Source organism: Muntiacus reevesi, chromosome 10, assembly GCF_963930625.1.
Source record: "Muntiacus reevesi chromosome 10, mMunRee1.1, whole genome shotgun sequence".
In the NCBI taxonomy this organism is placed as follows: domain Eukaryota; kingdom Metazoa; phylum Chordata; class Mammalia; order Artiodactyla; family Cervidae; genus Muntiacus; species Muntiacus reevesi.
In genome coordinates, this window is record NC_089258.1 from 76,554,850 (window position 1) to 76,571,056 (window position 16,207).

The 16,207-nt window shown below is 44.9% G+C and overlaps 1 protein-coding gene across 1 annotated transcript in view; it reads right to left on the reverse strand.

The window, feature by feature from the left end:
• Nucleotides 1-16,207, reverse strand: part of ZMAT4 (zinc finger matrin-type 4) — a 363,653-nt gene that overhangs the window by 279,414 nt on the left and 68,032 nt on the right. The window contains exon 2 of the mRNA XM_065947284.1: nt 4,966-5,071. Coding sequence (XP_065803356.1) covers nt 4,966-5,067 — 102 coding nt within the window. The 5' untranslated portion in view covers nt 5,068-5,071. The remainder of the gene's footprint in view (nt 1-4,965; nt 5,072-16,207) is intronic.

The following is a 16,207-nucleotide window of genomic DNA, read 5'->3' on the forward strand; positions in this document are numbered from 1 at the left end:
ACACAAGGCATGACTGCAGTGCGTCCTCAGGAAGCTCACCGTCTTGTTTGGAGGTGCCTCTGAGACACAGATTTCACAAAGAATGATTAATTACACAGCCAGCAAAACAACACAAGGGACATTAGGGTTCACAGAACAGACACGCACTCCGGGCTGGCACTGTGATGACTGACTTCCTTGGGTCTGCCTAACAAGAGTTTTCTCTTTCCTTCTAGATCCGATTGTACATCTTCTTCCTTTAATTTTACTCCAAGAAATAATCTTTCTGCCCTTTTGGCTTCAATTCTCATTGGGTTGGGATCCTCTTCTTCCTGTACCTAGAAAACCATGCCTTCTCTTGTGGCCTCACTAGGAAATAGTTTTTAACTTCTGTAACATTCAGGTATGCTTATCTGAAAGCTTTCTAGTTCCCCTCTCTGTCTGCATCTACTTGTTCTACTGATTCCAACTATTCAACCAGTGAGAAGAGACAGCATCTAATTATATTTTCTACCGAAACATTAACATGTTATTAATGCTTAGCAAATAAGAAAAGCAATAATGTCTTTATGTTTCTTCTTTTTTCACTCCCAGAGTCCACATGCGAAAAGAGATCTTAAAAGTATAGCATGGAAATGCTTGGTCCATTAGACATATATTAGGTTGTTCTGTCCTCCTATACAAAGGTTCAGGCTTTTAAATGGGGCATGAAGCTATTAGCAATTACACGTCTGCTGTGTTTTTCTCTCCAACTTCAGTGGACTGGCACGCTAGGCTCTTGGCAAAACTTACATCAAGAACTGTTCTTTTCCCATCAATACATCTTGACCACCATAAACCAAGCTATCATTCAGAAAGGCTCAGTTATTTTTTACACTCTCAAAAACTTGAGAGCCTCAGAAGACTCCGGGTTCCCCTTTCCTTACCTCTTGATCCCACCCTACCTGAAAGTGCTGCCTGCCTCCCTAGCAAAAATCTTTCAGTCCAGTCAGGCTGGTCTCCTTAGTGCTCCTTGGAGATTCCAAGGCCCCTTATTCCAGTAATCACTAAATTTAAACCATCCATCGTGCATGCGTGCTCGGCCGTGTCCTACTCCTTGCAATTCCACGGACTGTGGCCCACCAGGCTCCTCTGTTCATACAATTTTCCAGGCAAGAATACTGGAGTGGGTTGCTATTTCCTACTCCAATCCATTGAAGCCTTGGTAATTCGTGTCATCCCCCACAAATCTCTCTTGACCATAATAGATCTTGGTGATGACTCACCCTTTTGAATTCGGAATTTGCGAAGATCCAAAAATTTCACAACACCACATAGCATAAGTATCAGAAAGCCAAATGGACAGAAGAACGGACACTTTGTTTGTATTAAATTAGATCAGACTTTCCTTAGGAGCAGAATCTACAGGCTCTGTTCTTGGTATCACACACACAGGTACCACTCCAAAGTATTCATGGCTTTTCCTTCCAATGGAGTTTATGAGCTTCTTAGGGGCAGAGACTACTCCTGATGTAACCCAGAACCCCTGTGACAGCAAACACTAACAGTGCTGGGCATGCAGAAAATACACAGTAGACTGTCACTGATGTGCCCCACAGAGGGCTGGGAATATGATCTGGTCAAACTGAGAGTAAAATCAAACTCAAGCCAAAAATCAGTGATAGAGTACTGAGAGTAAACGTGACCATGTGGCCAATGTGAGTTTGGGGACTGTAACAAACATGATCCTATGGGGCCTTCCCAGAACAGACCCCGTCCAGGTACTCTGCCTGCCTTTTGTCTGTAGAAAAATTTTAGTCAAAGAATAAATTTAATCAGAGAAGTGAGAAAACGCAAAGAGGAAAACAGCCAAGCAAGACAAAATAATATGTTACTCATTAAACAAAGGCAAGGACCTTAGTTCTTCCTCAAGGGCTACAGATAATGTTCTCAGTCATGTCCTTTGAGCTGTTTTGCAGACATTGAAACCCGCAGCAGGTGGAAGAAGGTAACTCTCTGCTGCCCACACAGAAGCAGATCCCAGACCAACTGGAAGCAGAAGGTTGATGATGCTGACTTGCCATTACTTCATCACTGACCAATCAGAAGAGTGTTCACAAGCTGACCATGCCCTACATCTTGAACACTGCAAGACTCCTCCCTACCTGCTCTAGGGTGGACACACCATCTTGAGGGCATTAGCCCACTGTGGCCCCCATGCCTGGCAAAGCAATCAAGCTATTTCTTTCTACTTCATCCCAAACTCCATCTCTGAGGTTTAATCCAGCACTGTGTATGTACAGGCCAAATTCTGGCCACAAGACTCACAGAGACCCACTCTAGACGCAGTTCCAACAGAGGGAGTGTGTGGAGGAGGGCGGGGGATGAATGAAATCAGCAAATCTGTTCTCAGACAGCCTTGGGGATCATGTGATAGAGGTCATCCTCCTGGAGATGAAGAACGAAGGACATCTCCTAACCAGAGCCGCAAAGTGTGCTGGGTCCTAACTCAGCCTTCTCTGCAGCCCCTGCAGCTTTGCAGCTGCTGTTTCCCCTGAAGGAAGGGCCCATGTCTGCCTGGAGGCAGGGCATGAACTGTCGCTCAGAGGTCCCATCCCTGGTTGACTGGGATGCATCTCCTGTTGTTCTGAAGATGTGTGACTCAGCTAACGAACGTCTATTGTAATTGTTTTCACTTCTTCCTCCCACCTGTGCTAAAATGAAGTGAAGTCGCTCAGTCGTGTCCAACTCTTTGCAACCCCATGGACTGTAGCCTATGAGGTTCCTCCATCCTTGGAATTCTCCAGGCAAGAGTCCTGGAGCGGATTGCCATTTCCTTCTCCAGGGGATCTTCCCGACCCAGGGATGGAACCCGGGTCTCCAGCATTGCGAGCAGACAACTTTACCAGCTAAGCCACCAGGGAAGCTCACCTGTGCTACTTGCAACAAATCCTAACACATCTTCTGAACCATTGAATTGGGCCAGAGACAGTACAGTGTGGTGAGAGGGTAAGCAGAGTTCAAATAACTCAATCTGTAACTGAGCAGCTAAGTTTTTTTTTCCTTTAAAAAGAATTGATGTTTTTGATTTTCTGACATTACCTTTCTAGCTCAGGTAATAAGGCAGGAGTGCCTGGACTGGGTCACCAGATTATTTTTGTAAACAAAAGCTCAGTGAATGGCTCTGATGGGCAGACACTCTTCCAGGAACTATGGAAGAGCAGATGAGTAAACGCTGTTTCTGGTCATAAGAATCTAGTAGTGAAAGTCGCCCAGTCATGTCCGACTCTTTCCGACCCCACGAACTATATACAGTCCGTGGAATTCTCCAGGCCAGAATACTGGAGTGGGTAGCCTTTCCCTTCTCTGGGAGATCTTCCGAACCCGGGGATCAAACCCAGGTCTCCTGCATTGCGGGCAGATTCTTTACCAGCCAAGCCACAAGGGAAGCCCAAGAATACTGGAGTGGGTAGCCTATCCCTTCTCCAGCGGATCTTCCTGACCCAGGAATCCGAACCGGGGTGTCCTGCATTGCCGGCGGATTCTTTACCAGCTGAGCTACCAAGGAAACTCCTTACTAGAATCTAGTAAGATGGTTAAAAAGGGAACCCAAAAGGTCTAATAAAGAGAGAACATAATGGGCTATGGAATTTCAGAGCAGGGACGAATACCCTGAGTTTCCTTCAATGGGGAAATGGAATTAATAAAAAACCATATGTGTTTACAGAGCAATATCTACCAAATTTAGAAAGTCTTCATTTCAAAAGATGGCTACCTTCCACTTTAGATCACCCTTTTGTGCTTCACATTTTCTTCTTCTTCCACTTGATTGCCCACCGACAAAAGAATATGCTGACTTTTTTTTTTTTTGCAGAGGCTGATTTTTTAAAGTTTTCTCTGAAGAGCAAGTTTTCTTTGCCATCATCCAAACATTGCTGCCACAGAGTAGATAATGAGAAACAATGTAATTTTGCATGTTGGGCACACGTTAGAGCTGCCGAAGAACATTTGCGCAAATAACCATTTCCAGGGCTCTCGCCTGGTCACCACAAAACCCCAAGGAGCGCACAGGGGCCAAGGAACGGGTCCCAGGGTGTGCGCGTGTGTGCGCGATTATTATTGTTTTCCCTGTGCTCGGAGGGGTCTGAGACTCAGAGCAATGTGGTGAGTGACAGTGACAACTGGCATTTGTCAGATGCGACAGACAAAAAGAAAATTGCTGGCTAAGCCCTCCAATCTAAAATTGCTTACAAATTATTACCCTTGAAAGCTCGTGTTCTCACTGCTGTGTGTTCTCTTGCAAAGCTACAGACCCTGAGCAGCATCTGGGGGGGCCGGGGGCCCCTTTTCTCCACGTGTGCCCCCCATTCCCTCCTCACAAACGGGTTGACCTCTCTCCTCTCATCCTCTCTTCCCAATAAAGGATCAAGAAGCAGCCTTTTGAGCTCCCACCCTAAAAAGTCAAAGCCACTGAGTTATGTCCTTCAAGAATATTTGGAATTTAAAACTTGGTTATCACCCCGCGAGGGAAGTCTTTCTGTTGATAAATGCTTTGGGAGCAGCAGCCAGAAGGCGGAAGGAATCTGGTGCTGGACCACTCCTGCTGCCATTTTCCCTCCAGTGATGGAGAAAGGGCCTCTGGGCTTTCCTTCAAGCATCAGAGAAGGACAGAGAAGCTGGCACTAATGCATCCCTGGAAGGAACCTGACAAGAGCAGTGACAGATTCAACAAGCAGAGGAAGTCCACTGGGTTCCCAGGGGTGCTGAGGTCCAAAGGGAAAAGCAGGACCTGGGAAACCGCCAGGAACCTGAAAATGCCGTCCTTAGCCCTCTCTGCAACCCCACGCGTGCACCTCTGTCCTGATCTGATCTCAGACTGTGTGCTTAAGCCCCGTGGTTCTTCAGATCCGCCCCAAGTCTGGAGGCAGAACCCTCAGGCCCCACGACCTTGACTCAGGCTGCTCTTTCCTCCGTCTGAACACCCCGGGTGGGAGAAGTTGTTCTTACCTCGTAGTGGGCCACACGCTGAGACTCCGATATCAGCTGTGCGCTGCACACCTTGCAGTAACTGTCTGTAAACAGGTCCTGATCGATATCGGAGGACTTCATCAGGCTAGAAGAAAATCAACAGAAAAGAGGCATGAATCCACTGCCACGGTGTTTAGGTAACGACATTAAGGGTATGAAGAAGCCAGGAGCCTGGTACCAGATCCAACAATGGTGACAGCGGGGGAGATCTCCCCAAACCTTTGGGGTGACCATGTCAGTCACCTTTAGAAAGTGTGTAGCGGACCATTTTCTCATAAATGTTCAACAGCTTGGCTGATACTCTAAAAACCTGAAATCCAACTTTAGTTTTCTATGTATGACAAATCAGACTTATGTCTACTGTATTGCTAAGAATTTGTGTGAGAAGACATCTTCAAAAATAATTTGTATTACCAAAATACTGTAAGCACCCAATATAGCCAAGAGTATGAAGTAGGTTAAATGAATTTTGATACATCTGCATGCTAGAATACTATATACTTCCCAAATCCACACTCAGATCAAATATTTTCATAGAATATTTAGTAAAGTAGGAAAGCGTTTATCATTAGCAGCAAAAGGTTTACAAATCAGTATGTACAGTATTACACTAATTTCTTTTAAAGCATGTAGAGGTGTGCAGAAAAACATTCCAGGAAGTTTTAACAGAATGTTAGTAGCAGCTGTCTTTGGGAGATTATAGATAATGATGTGATTTTCCTTCTTCTTAAATTTTCTGCAATGAATATGAATTACTTTTGTAGTACAAAAAAACAGGTTAGCTTTGTCAAGAGCCTTGTACAAACTCAGTCACTCAGTCATGTCTGACTCTTTGTGACCCCATGGACTGTAGCCAGTCAGGCTTCTCTGTCCATGGGGATTCTCCAGGCAAGAATGCTGGAGTGGGTTACCATGTCCTCCTTTAAGGGATCTTCCCAACCCAGGGGTCGAACCCAGGTCTCTCACATGTGGGCAGATTCTTTACCATCTGAGCCACCAGGGAAGCCCCATGGGGCTTCCAAGCAAAATCAGAGTTTTGAGTTCAACAGCTATGCTTGGGGACTTCCCAGGTGGCGCTAGTGGTAAAAAAAACCTGCCTGCCAATGCAGGTTAGAAGTAAAAGGCATGGATTTGACCCCTGGGTTGGTCAGGAAGATCCCCTGGAGCAGGACACAGCAACCCACTCCTGTATTCTTGCCTGAAGAACCCCGTAGACAGAGGAGCCTGGCAAGCTGCAGTCCTAGGGTCGCAGAGTCAGACATGACTGAAGCAACTTAGGATGCATGCATGCACAGCTATACTTAGACAATTTTTAAAAAATCAGACTAAACTATTGCTTTTTTTTTTTTTTGCAAGCCTATATCTTGTAAAGTGAGGAGCCCTCATGATTCCTACTGAGTCTTCTATATGTAGGGCAGAGGAAATTCATAAAGATTATTTCTACCCCCCCCCCACCACAATTGAACTTGCAAAGGTAAACAAACATCCTCAAATTCCAAACTCTGAATTAAAATGCAGCCAGGGACTTCCCTGGAGGTCCAGCGGTTAAGGCTCTGGGCTCCCAACTCAGGGCACACAGGTTCGATCCCTGGTTAGGGAACTAAGATCCCACATACTGCACAGCAGGCCAAAAGCAATGCAGCCAAGGTTCTCAAGTTTGTGAAAGTGATCTGACACAGAAGTGTATGACATGTCATGTCACCACCCTGGAAATACACACCTGCACACCATGATGCTTTTCTCCAACCCCAAATTTCCCTTCATCTTACCTCCTGCCTGCCAGGCAAACAGTAAGAACTGTGCCAGGTGCCGAGGCCAGAAAAGCCCAGATGGCAGGGTGGGGTGGGCCCCTGGAACTCAGCCTACACCAACGCCCTCACTGTACATGTGAAACTGTCCAAAGCCACATCGCTGATGCTTGGCACGGCCACAGACACCGCCTGGCTACCATGGGTCCAATTCCCTCTTTCCAGCTCCATCCCAGGTGGAGCACAGCTTGCCAGCTGCATGATGCAGATGAGTCACTAAGCCCTGCAGGTCTCAGTTTTCTTCCTATAAAAATTGAGAAAATACTATTTTCCACGCCTCCTTGGGAGAATTGCAGAGAATAGCAAAAGAGGAGAAGGTAATATAAACTGCAGAAGTCCCGTTGTTTGAAAGGGATCACTATCCTATTTTTAGTGGCATACCAATGTTGGTAAGATATTGGGCAAGTCTTGATTAATGCAACAAATGAAAGATTGCCGTCCAATTGAAGATGTTTTTACAAAGCATCTAAATAGTTGGGTCGCTGAGCTTCTCTGGTGGTCCACTGGTTAAAAATCCACCTGCCAGTTCAGGGAACACAGATTCGACCCCGATCCAGGAAGATTTCACGTGCCTCAGGGCAACTAAGGCTGTGAGCCATGAGCCCATGCTCTGCAACAAGAGACGCCTCCCATCGCCGCAACTAGAGAAAGCCCATGTGCAGACACGAAGACCTTACACAGCCAGAAATAAATACATACATAAACAAAATTTTATAAATAAATACATTTTAAACAAATAAATAAACAGCTGTGTTTCAAGAATAAAATATCTGCCTGAAACAAAAGGCTGCCTGCCTCAACAACTCCAAAATCCCTTTCTACCTTGACTTTGGCTGTCATGGCCCATGAGGACATTTGTATTAAGCAATTCAAAAGGATTCAGAGTTTCTGCTGCCAAGAGACAAGAGCACCTGTGGTTTCCAGTGCCCCAAGTTCCGACAGTAATGCCAAGGAGTAAGGACGGGTGATTCTTGCAGCTGAAATGGACCTGTTATTTCTGGAAGGATCATTCCGGGCAGACAGCCCGGTCAACCTGGAGTTCAGCACCTATAGTGCCTGGAGGCTCTCTACCTCACATGACAACCTGCTCTAGAGTCTGGCAGCATTAGTCTTCAGGCACTCTTTAGGTTGAATCAAAATCTGTCCCCTTGTACATTCCATTCATTGATTCTGTCCTTGGGAACAATACAGAATAATTTTACTCCCCTCTCTCATGAGGTCCCCTCCTTCAAGCATTGGAGATAACTCTCTTCTATCTATTCCCAACCCCTGTCTTCCTTTATCATCTTGGTCTGTATCTTTTTATGGACCATCTTCAACGGCAGTGCCAAGAACAGAATGAAACACTCCCGATATGTGGGCAGAGGATCACGAATCCAAATGACCCTCCAAAATATCTACTGTCATTTGCAACGGTCTGTATTCACAGCCTGGAATGCAAATGGAGAGGAGGCGCTTTGATGATGTGAAAAATGTAGTACAACATTTTGAAATGTCAAATGGGAAAAGAAAACTTGGGAAGGTGTATTTTGAAGCCAAGCTCCTCTAAGCAGTTGTGTTTAAATATTATCGTGTTCCCTGCTATTTCTAATAAAGAAGAGCACAAAAATAGATTCATGGGTGACCTGGTTAATAGGAATCTCCAGACTCACTGCATACTCCCTCCTCATTATACAACCGACTGCAGAAATCAAACAGTGTGAAAGGATATTCAAGGTACATGGAGGACCAAGTGGGGCCCGTAGGAGTCTGAGTCTCGGTAAAGCAGCTGTGGAGCAGAAATAGCTTTAAAGGCAGAATATAAAGTGTGTATACTTAAAAAAAAAAAAATTCAAAGGAAGAAGAGAATATCCTGGCTTTTTCCACTGGTTTATATAAGAATATTGACTTGAATAAGTTCACATGCAGGAAAAGGACCATAAAGACACCCCACCCCCCGAAACTGACAAGGCTTGGGATAAGCTAATTTGGAGCAGGAGACCATCAGGGAACAAGGGTCAGTCTAGTCTGTGCAGGAGGCCTTTTCTCCAAGACAAGAGAACTCTCTGTGTGTTGGTTACTTTAGATAACCAGAAGGTCTGATTTATGATTCAAAAAGTGGAATTCCCAAAGCGGAAGGCTGCCACTTGCTCCCCTTCTCCAGCTTGTTTAGTAGAGGATCTTAGCTTCCCTAGCCTTCAGAAGTATAGGAGAGCTGGGAAGAAAAGGCAGGAAGACTTGACTCTGTCCTTAGCCTTGTCCGTGGTGCTGAATCATCGGATAGAGCGGCAACAGAACTGGACCACTGATCACTTACTGACCAGTCCTACCGGCCCAGAGCCAACACGTGGCGATCCCCCACTCTAAGAACATGCCGACTGCACCAAACTCTGAGGCACTGGGACATTGTGATGGAGGAGAAAAAAGGAAGGGAAGGAAGGAGAGAAGCAGTTTGATTTCCGAGACTTGAAACTGACCTGAACGAAAAGCTTTCTCAGTATTCCCCATCCTGGCACATTTCAAAGCAAACATTAAAGGTTTGAAGAACTCCAACTCTTTAGCATTCACAGAGGAAAGTGCTACCTGTATGTTAGGAAAATCAAGGCCCAGAGTAGAATTGGGGGCAGAATTAGAACAGGAATGTGGTCAAATTCTTCTGTGCTAGCCCAGGTCTCAATAAAGCAACAGACCTATTTAAATGTGTATCAGTGACAGTGGAAGGCACAGAGGTACAGCTCAGAATAATAATAAGAATATAAAAGAAAATACAGAGGGGGAGGTTCTGTTTATTCAATAATGGTTTGGGGGGACTTCCCTGGTGGCCCAGTGGTTAAGAATCCCCCTTCCAATACAGGAGACTCAGATTTAATCCCTGGTTGGGGAATTAAAAGATCTCACATGCTTGGGGTAATGAAGCCTGTGCACTGCAACTAGAGAGGCCACATGCTGCAACTAGTGAGCACAGAAGCTCTCAAGCCCACGGGCCACAACAAGGGAAGCCCAGAACCCACACACACAACTAGGGAAAGCCCACACACTGCAGCAAAGACACAGCACAGCCCAAATTTAAAAGTAACCAAATAGTGGTTATTGAGCATCTACCGTGCATCAGGATGACATCAGGATAAAAGAAGGCACATTTCCTGTCTTCCAAATCTTTCTGAGCTATTTAATGAGAAGACAGACACCCACCAAACACCTAAGACACAGGCGGCAAGTATAATGGGCTGGTAAAAAAAAAAAAAAAAAAAAGAAAGCTACAGGATTTAAAGAGATGAAAAGAATCTTAAAGAACTCTTCCAGTTCTATTAGAGTTGAAAATTTGAGAATGGATAGGATTAGAGTGAAGAAAAATGGGTTCCAACTCAAGCTAATTCTTTTCCCTGGAACAGGGAGAAACAAAAAATCTTGCTATTGGTTGGCATAAGAAGACACATACAAAGGGCACTGGTGGGGCTAATTTGGGATTATGCACCATAAGGGGAGGAGGCAGTACAATGAGAGAAGAGAAGGGGACACCAAGCTGAAGGTCCAGATGGAAGGAGAGGCAGGCCCCAACACATTGCTCATGGTGCCAGGAATGGCCTTTTTCAGGATCTTCAATCAAAGGAGAAGGAAATGGCAACCCACTCCAGTACTCTTGCCTAGAGAATCCTATGGACAGAGGAGCCTGGTGGGCTGCTGTCCATAGGGTCACATAGAGTAGGACATGACTGAAGCGACTTAGCATGCCTGCATGCATTGGAGAAGAAAATGGCACCCCACTCCAGTGTTTTTGCCTGGAGAATCCCAGGGACCGAGGAGCCTGGTGGGCTGCCGTCTATGTGATCGCACAGCTTCAGACACGACTAAAGTGACTTAGCAGCAGCAGCAATCAAAGGCTGATAATGAAACCTTCCTTTCTGCCTCTTCCTGCTCCTCAAGAGCAGATTTGAGGAACACAGGCTGAAAATCCAAAGAAACCTGAGGCTTGGTACCCAAGATTGATATTCTTCATTCCGTTCCATTTCTAATAATGCTAAAATAGCTTCTGTCTCAAAAATCCCCAAACCTACGCAGGGCTCTTTAGAGGAAAACAAGACATTAGTTCAGATCCAGGTTTGGTCCCTCACCAACTAGGTCTGTGAGCAAGTTATATATCCTCCTTGAGTCCTGTTTTTGTCGTTTGTGAAATGGGGTAAACATTCTCCCAGGGTTATTGTGATGACTGGAGAGGATGTACATGGAAAACATCTAACAAAGACTGTGACATATGGCAGACACTGAAAAACAGATATTACCACCACTGTTACAAATGTTATTATTTTTGTATTATCGTTATTCTTATTTTCAGGAAGGAGGCTGTAAATATTGAAGCAGAGAAATAAATAGAACCACCTTCAAGAGTAAGGGGGAAGATAACACCGTTGGTGTGCTAAAATCATAGCCTTTATTGCCATCACAGGATTTCTGTTGTGTATTAATATCATCCACCAAAATGTCTTGTTTTCACTGAATCCCACCAGCAGCTGATACTGGGGCTGGATGCCTGTGAAGACCCCATACTTCATGAGTGTTTCCAATCTCCTCTTGCTGTCAGTAGGCGCTGGCAGTGACAGATGGAGCATTTTGATAAGAAGTGTGTCCCACCCTCTCCCACCCTCTCCATTACCCATTTGCACTTCCTGCTGTGACCTGCTCCCAGGGAGACATAAAGGAAGAACACACCACCCAAAGACTGGACATGACCAACTTTCTGCATACACAGCCACTCACTGGGGTGGCTCTGATAGCCAACAGCCGTTATGATCCCCTGGGCAAAACCTCTGTGCCCCTGGCCCTTGGAGAGAGACGCCTTCAGCTCAGTGATCCCCACCTTCGGGTATCTCATCACAGATTTGGGCATTTTCAGTCCAAAACTCATCTGTAAGGTCTAACAACCTAATCTACTCCTTCACGTACTCTCCTCCCTCACTAGTCCTTTAAAAAAATAGGATTTAACAGACTTCCATAGTAGTCCAGGGGCTAAGACTTCACTCTCCCAATGCAGGGGGCCCAGTTTCGATCCCTGGTCAGGGAGCTAGATCCCACATGCCTCAACTAAAGACGAAGATGTCACAATTAAGACTCGGAACAGCCAAATAAATTAATATTTAAAAAAATAGGATTTAAGACTCATGGCCATTTCAACCAAAGAATCACTCTCGCCCTTAGGGGCAGATTTCTGCATTTCCCAGACTGCCAATCCATATAACTTTGTGAACCCATCAGTATCAGTTCAGTTCAGTTCAATTCAATGGCTCAGTCATGTCCGACTCTTTGCGACCCCATGAACTGCAGCATGCCAGGCCTCCCTGTCCATCACCAACTCCCAGAGTCCACCCAAACCCATGCCCGTTGAGTCAGTGATGCCATCCAACCATCTCATCCTCTGCCATCCCCTTCTCCTCCTGGCCTCAATCTTTCTCAGAATCAGGGTCTTTCCAAATGAGTCAGCTCTTCGCATCAGGCGGCCAAAGTATTGGAGTTTCAGCTTCAGCATCAGTCCTTCCAATGAACACCGAGGACTGATTTCCTTTAGGATGGACTGGTTGGATCTCCTTGCAGTCCAAGGGACTCTCAAGAGTCTCCTCCAACACCACAGTTCAAAAGCATCAATTCTTCAGCACTCAGCTTTCTTTATAGTCCAACTCTCACATCCATACATGACCACTGGAAAAACCATAGCCTTGACTAGACAGACCTTTGTTGGCAAAGTAATGTCTCTGCTTTTTAATATGCTGTCCAGGTTGGTCATCACTTTCCTTCCAAGGAGTAAGCGTCTTTTAATGTCATGGCTGCAATCACCATCTGCAGTGATTTTGGAGCCCAGAAAAAATAAAATCAGCCACTGTTTCGACTGTTTCTCCATCTATTTGCCATGAAGTGATGGGACCAGATGCCATGATCTTAGTTTTCTCAATGTTGAGCTTTAAGCCATCAGTATCAGGGGATGCATCTAAAATGACTCCTCACAGTGTTGGACCCTTGTGAAAGCTCTAGACCCAGAAGGAATAAAGATTTTTACTATGATAAACATATTGGGAGAGGGGGCTCCTGGGTTGGGCTTAGTGCTAAGGGCCTTCCCACCTGACTTCATTCTTCCAAGAGGCAGGTAGAGTCATCCTTCCTATTTACCAGTTGAGAACCTAACGTGTAGGATGGAGTAAACAAGCCTGTAAGGGGCAGTCAGGTACCACGGCCGGGCTGACTGTGTCCACCGGCTCAGCCCCATCCTGACTGCCTCCCCGTGGCAGAATTCAGCACACTGAGCCCTTCAGTCTGTTGCCCTACTGCCCGTCTAAGGAGCCACCATTAACAAAAATATGAAAATGAAAGGCAGACACCCTGCCTGGAATTCATGTGGGCAGATCCAAGGGAGCCTCGACTATCCAGGTAAAATCTGGAAAGCTGGATGTGACCTCAGGGCCCAGACGCTCTTCTCTGCGTTTATCAGAATCAAACTGGGAGGCAGGGCCTTCTTCCCATTTGCTCTGCCTGCCCATCTGTAGTCTGACTCACCCTCAAATTTGGTACCTACTCCTGCTCCCCCCGCTCGGCCTGACAGCCTGCAAAACCCCACCCCTCCATCCAGTCTGCTGGCTCTTCTTAATCCAGCCAAGACCCTCCATGGCATGCCACGTGCCTGCCCCCGGCAAAGCACTGTGCTCCCGCGGCCACCACTCCGGACGGCTCTGCCCCCAGCACGGGAAGACCGGACTCCTGTCTCCTTCAACTTTGACAAGCTGAATGGTTGACTGAAATGCCACCAATTAAAACGAAACTTCCTCTGGTTGTGAATGTGAAACGGCCAGGAGGCATGCCACTGCCATTTAAAATCAGTCACTTTTTTTAAAAAAAGAGTTTTCATGTGGGTCATTTTTAAAGTCTTACTGAATGTGTTACAATATTGCTTCAGCTGTTTGTTTTGACTCTGGTGGAAAGGTGTGTGGAATCTCAGCTCCCCAACCAGAGATCGAACCCACACCTCCTGCATCGGAAGACGAAGTCTTAACTGCCAGGGAAGTCCCCCAAATCACACACATTTTAAAATTAAAATTATTAATATTGAAAATGCTACTGAAATGGTTCCTGTTTTATGTCGCCAAAACTGGAAGGAATCAAACTCTGCTCAGAGGAGGAAAGGTAGAAGGATTGGGGCTGGGCCATTCTCAGCACAAAACAAATAAGCCTTGGCCACCTTCTCTGTGACCCTCAGAGTTTTTATCCCACTTGAAAAAGGGCCCAAATTGGAGCCCACCTCGGTGTTTTCGTAGCTGTGTTCTGATCTTTGCTCCATCCCCCTTCAGGCCCTGCCACTGTCCTTCCGGGGCACAGAAAACACCTTCCCCACGGGCCTTCCTGGCCCTCAGAAAACAAAGATTTGGAGACAAACACAGCACCTTAGAAACATCTCCACACATCACCCTCAATGGTGAAAAATTGAAAGCATTTCCCCTGAAATCAGGAACAAGACAAGGGTGCCCACTCTCACCACTACTATTCAACATAGTCTTGGAAGTTTTGGCCACAGCAATCAGAGCAGAAAAAGAAGTAAAAGGAATCCAGATAGGAAAAGAAGAAGTGAAACTCTCGCTGTTTGCAGATGACATGATCCTCTACATAGCAAACCCTAAAGACTCTACCAGAAAATTACTAGAGCTAATCAACGAATATAGTAAAGTTGCAGGATATAAAATTAATACACAGAAATCCCTTGCATTTCTATACACTAACAATGAGAAAACAGAAAGAGAAATTAAGGAAACAATACCATTCACCATTGCAACAAAAAGAATAAAATACTTAGGAGTATATCTACCTAAAGAAACAAAAGACCTGTACATAGAAAACTATAAAACACTGATGAAAGAAATCAAAGAGGACACAAACAGATGGAGAAACATACCGTGTTCATGGATTGGAAGAATCAATATTGTCAAAATGGCTATTCTACCCAAAGCAATCTATAGATTCAATGCAATCCCTATCAAGCTACCAACGGTATTTTTCACAGAACTAGAACAAATAATTTCACAATTTGTATGGAAATACAGAAAACCACGAATAGCCAAAGTAATCTTGAGAAAGAAGAATGGAACTGGAGGAATCACCCTCCCTGACTTCAGACTCTACTACAAAGCCACAGTCATCAAGACAGTATGGTACTGGCACAAAGACAGAAATATAGATCAATGGAACAGAATAGAAAGCCCAGAGATAAATCCACGAACCTATGGACACCTTATCTTTGACAAAGGAGGCAAGGATATACAATGGAAAAAAGACAACCTCTTTAACAAGTGGTGCTGGGAAAACTGGTCAACCACTTGTAAAAAAATGAAACTAGAACACTTTCTAACACCATACACAAAAATAAACTCAAAATGGATTAAAGATCTAAATGTAAGACCAGAAACTATAAAACTCCTAGAGGAGAACATAGGCAAAACACTCTCTGACATAAATCTCAGCAGGATCCTCTATGACCCACCTCCCAGAATATTGGAAATAAAAGCAAAACTAAACAAATGGGACCTAATGAAACTTAAAAGCTTTTGCACTACAAAGGAAACTATAAGTAAGGTGAAAAGACAGCCCTCAGATTGGGAGAAAATAATAGCAAATGAGGAAACAGACAAAGGATTAATCTCAAAAATATACAAGCAACTCCTGAAGCTCAATTCCAGAAAAATAAATGACCCAATCAAAAAATGGGCCAAAGAACTAAACAGACATTTCTCCAAAGAAGACATACAGATGGCTAACAAACACACGAAAAGATGCTCAACATCACTCATTATTAGAGAAATGCAAATCAAAACCACAATGAGATACCATTACACGCCAGTCAGGATGGCTGCTATCCAAAAGTCTACAAGCAATAAATGCTGGAGAGGGTGTGGAGAAAAGGGAACCCTCTTACACTGTTGGTGGGAATGCAAACTAGTACAGCCACTATGGAAAACAGTGTGGAAATTTCTTAAAAAACTGGAAATAGAACTGCCATATGACCCAGCAATACCACTTCTGGGCATACACACCAAGGAAACCAGATCTGAAAGAGACACGTGCACCCCAATGTTCATCGCAGCACTGTTTATAATAGCCAGGACATGGAAGCAGCCTAGATGCCCATCCGCAGATGAATGGATAAGGAAGCTGTGGTACATATACACCATGGAATATTACTCAGCCGTTAAAAAGAATTCATTTGAATCAGTTCTAATGAGATGGACGAAACTGGAGCCCATTATACAGAGTGAAGTAAGCCAGAAAGATAAAGAACATTACAGCATACTAACACATATATACGGAATTTAGAAAGATGGTAACGATAACCCTATATGCAAAACAGAAAAAGAAACACAGAAGTACAGAACAGACTTTTGAAGTCTGTGGGAGAAGGTGAGGGT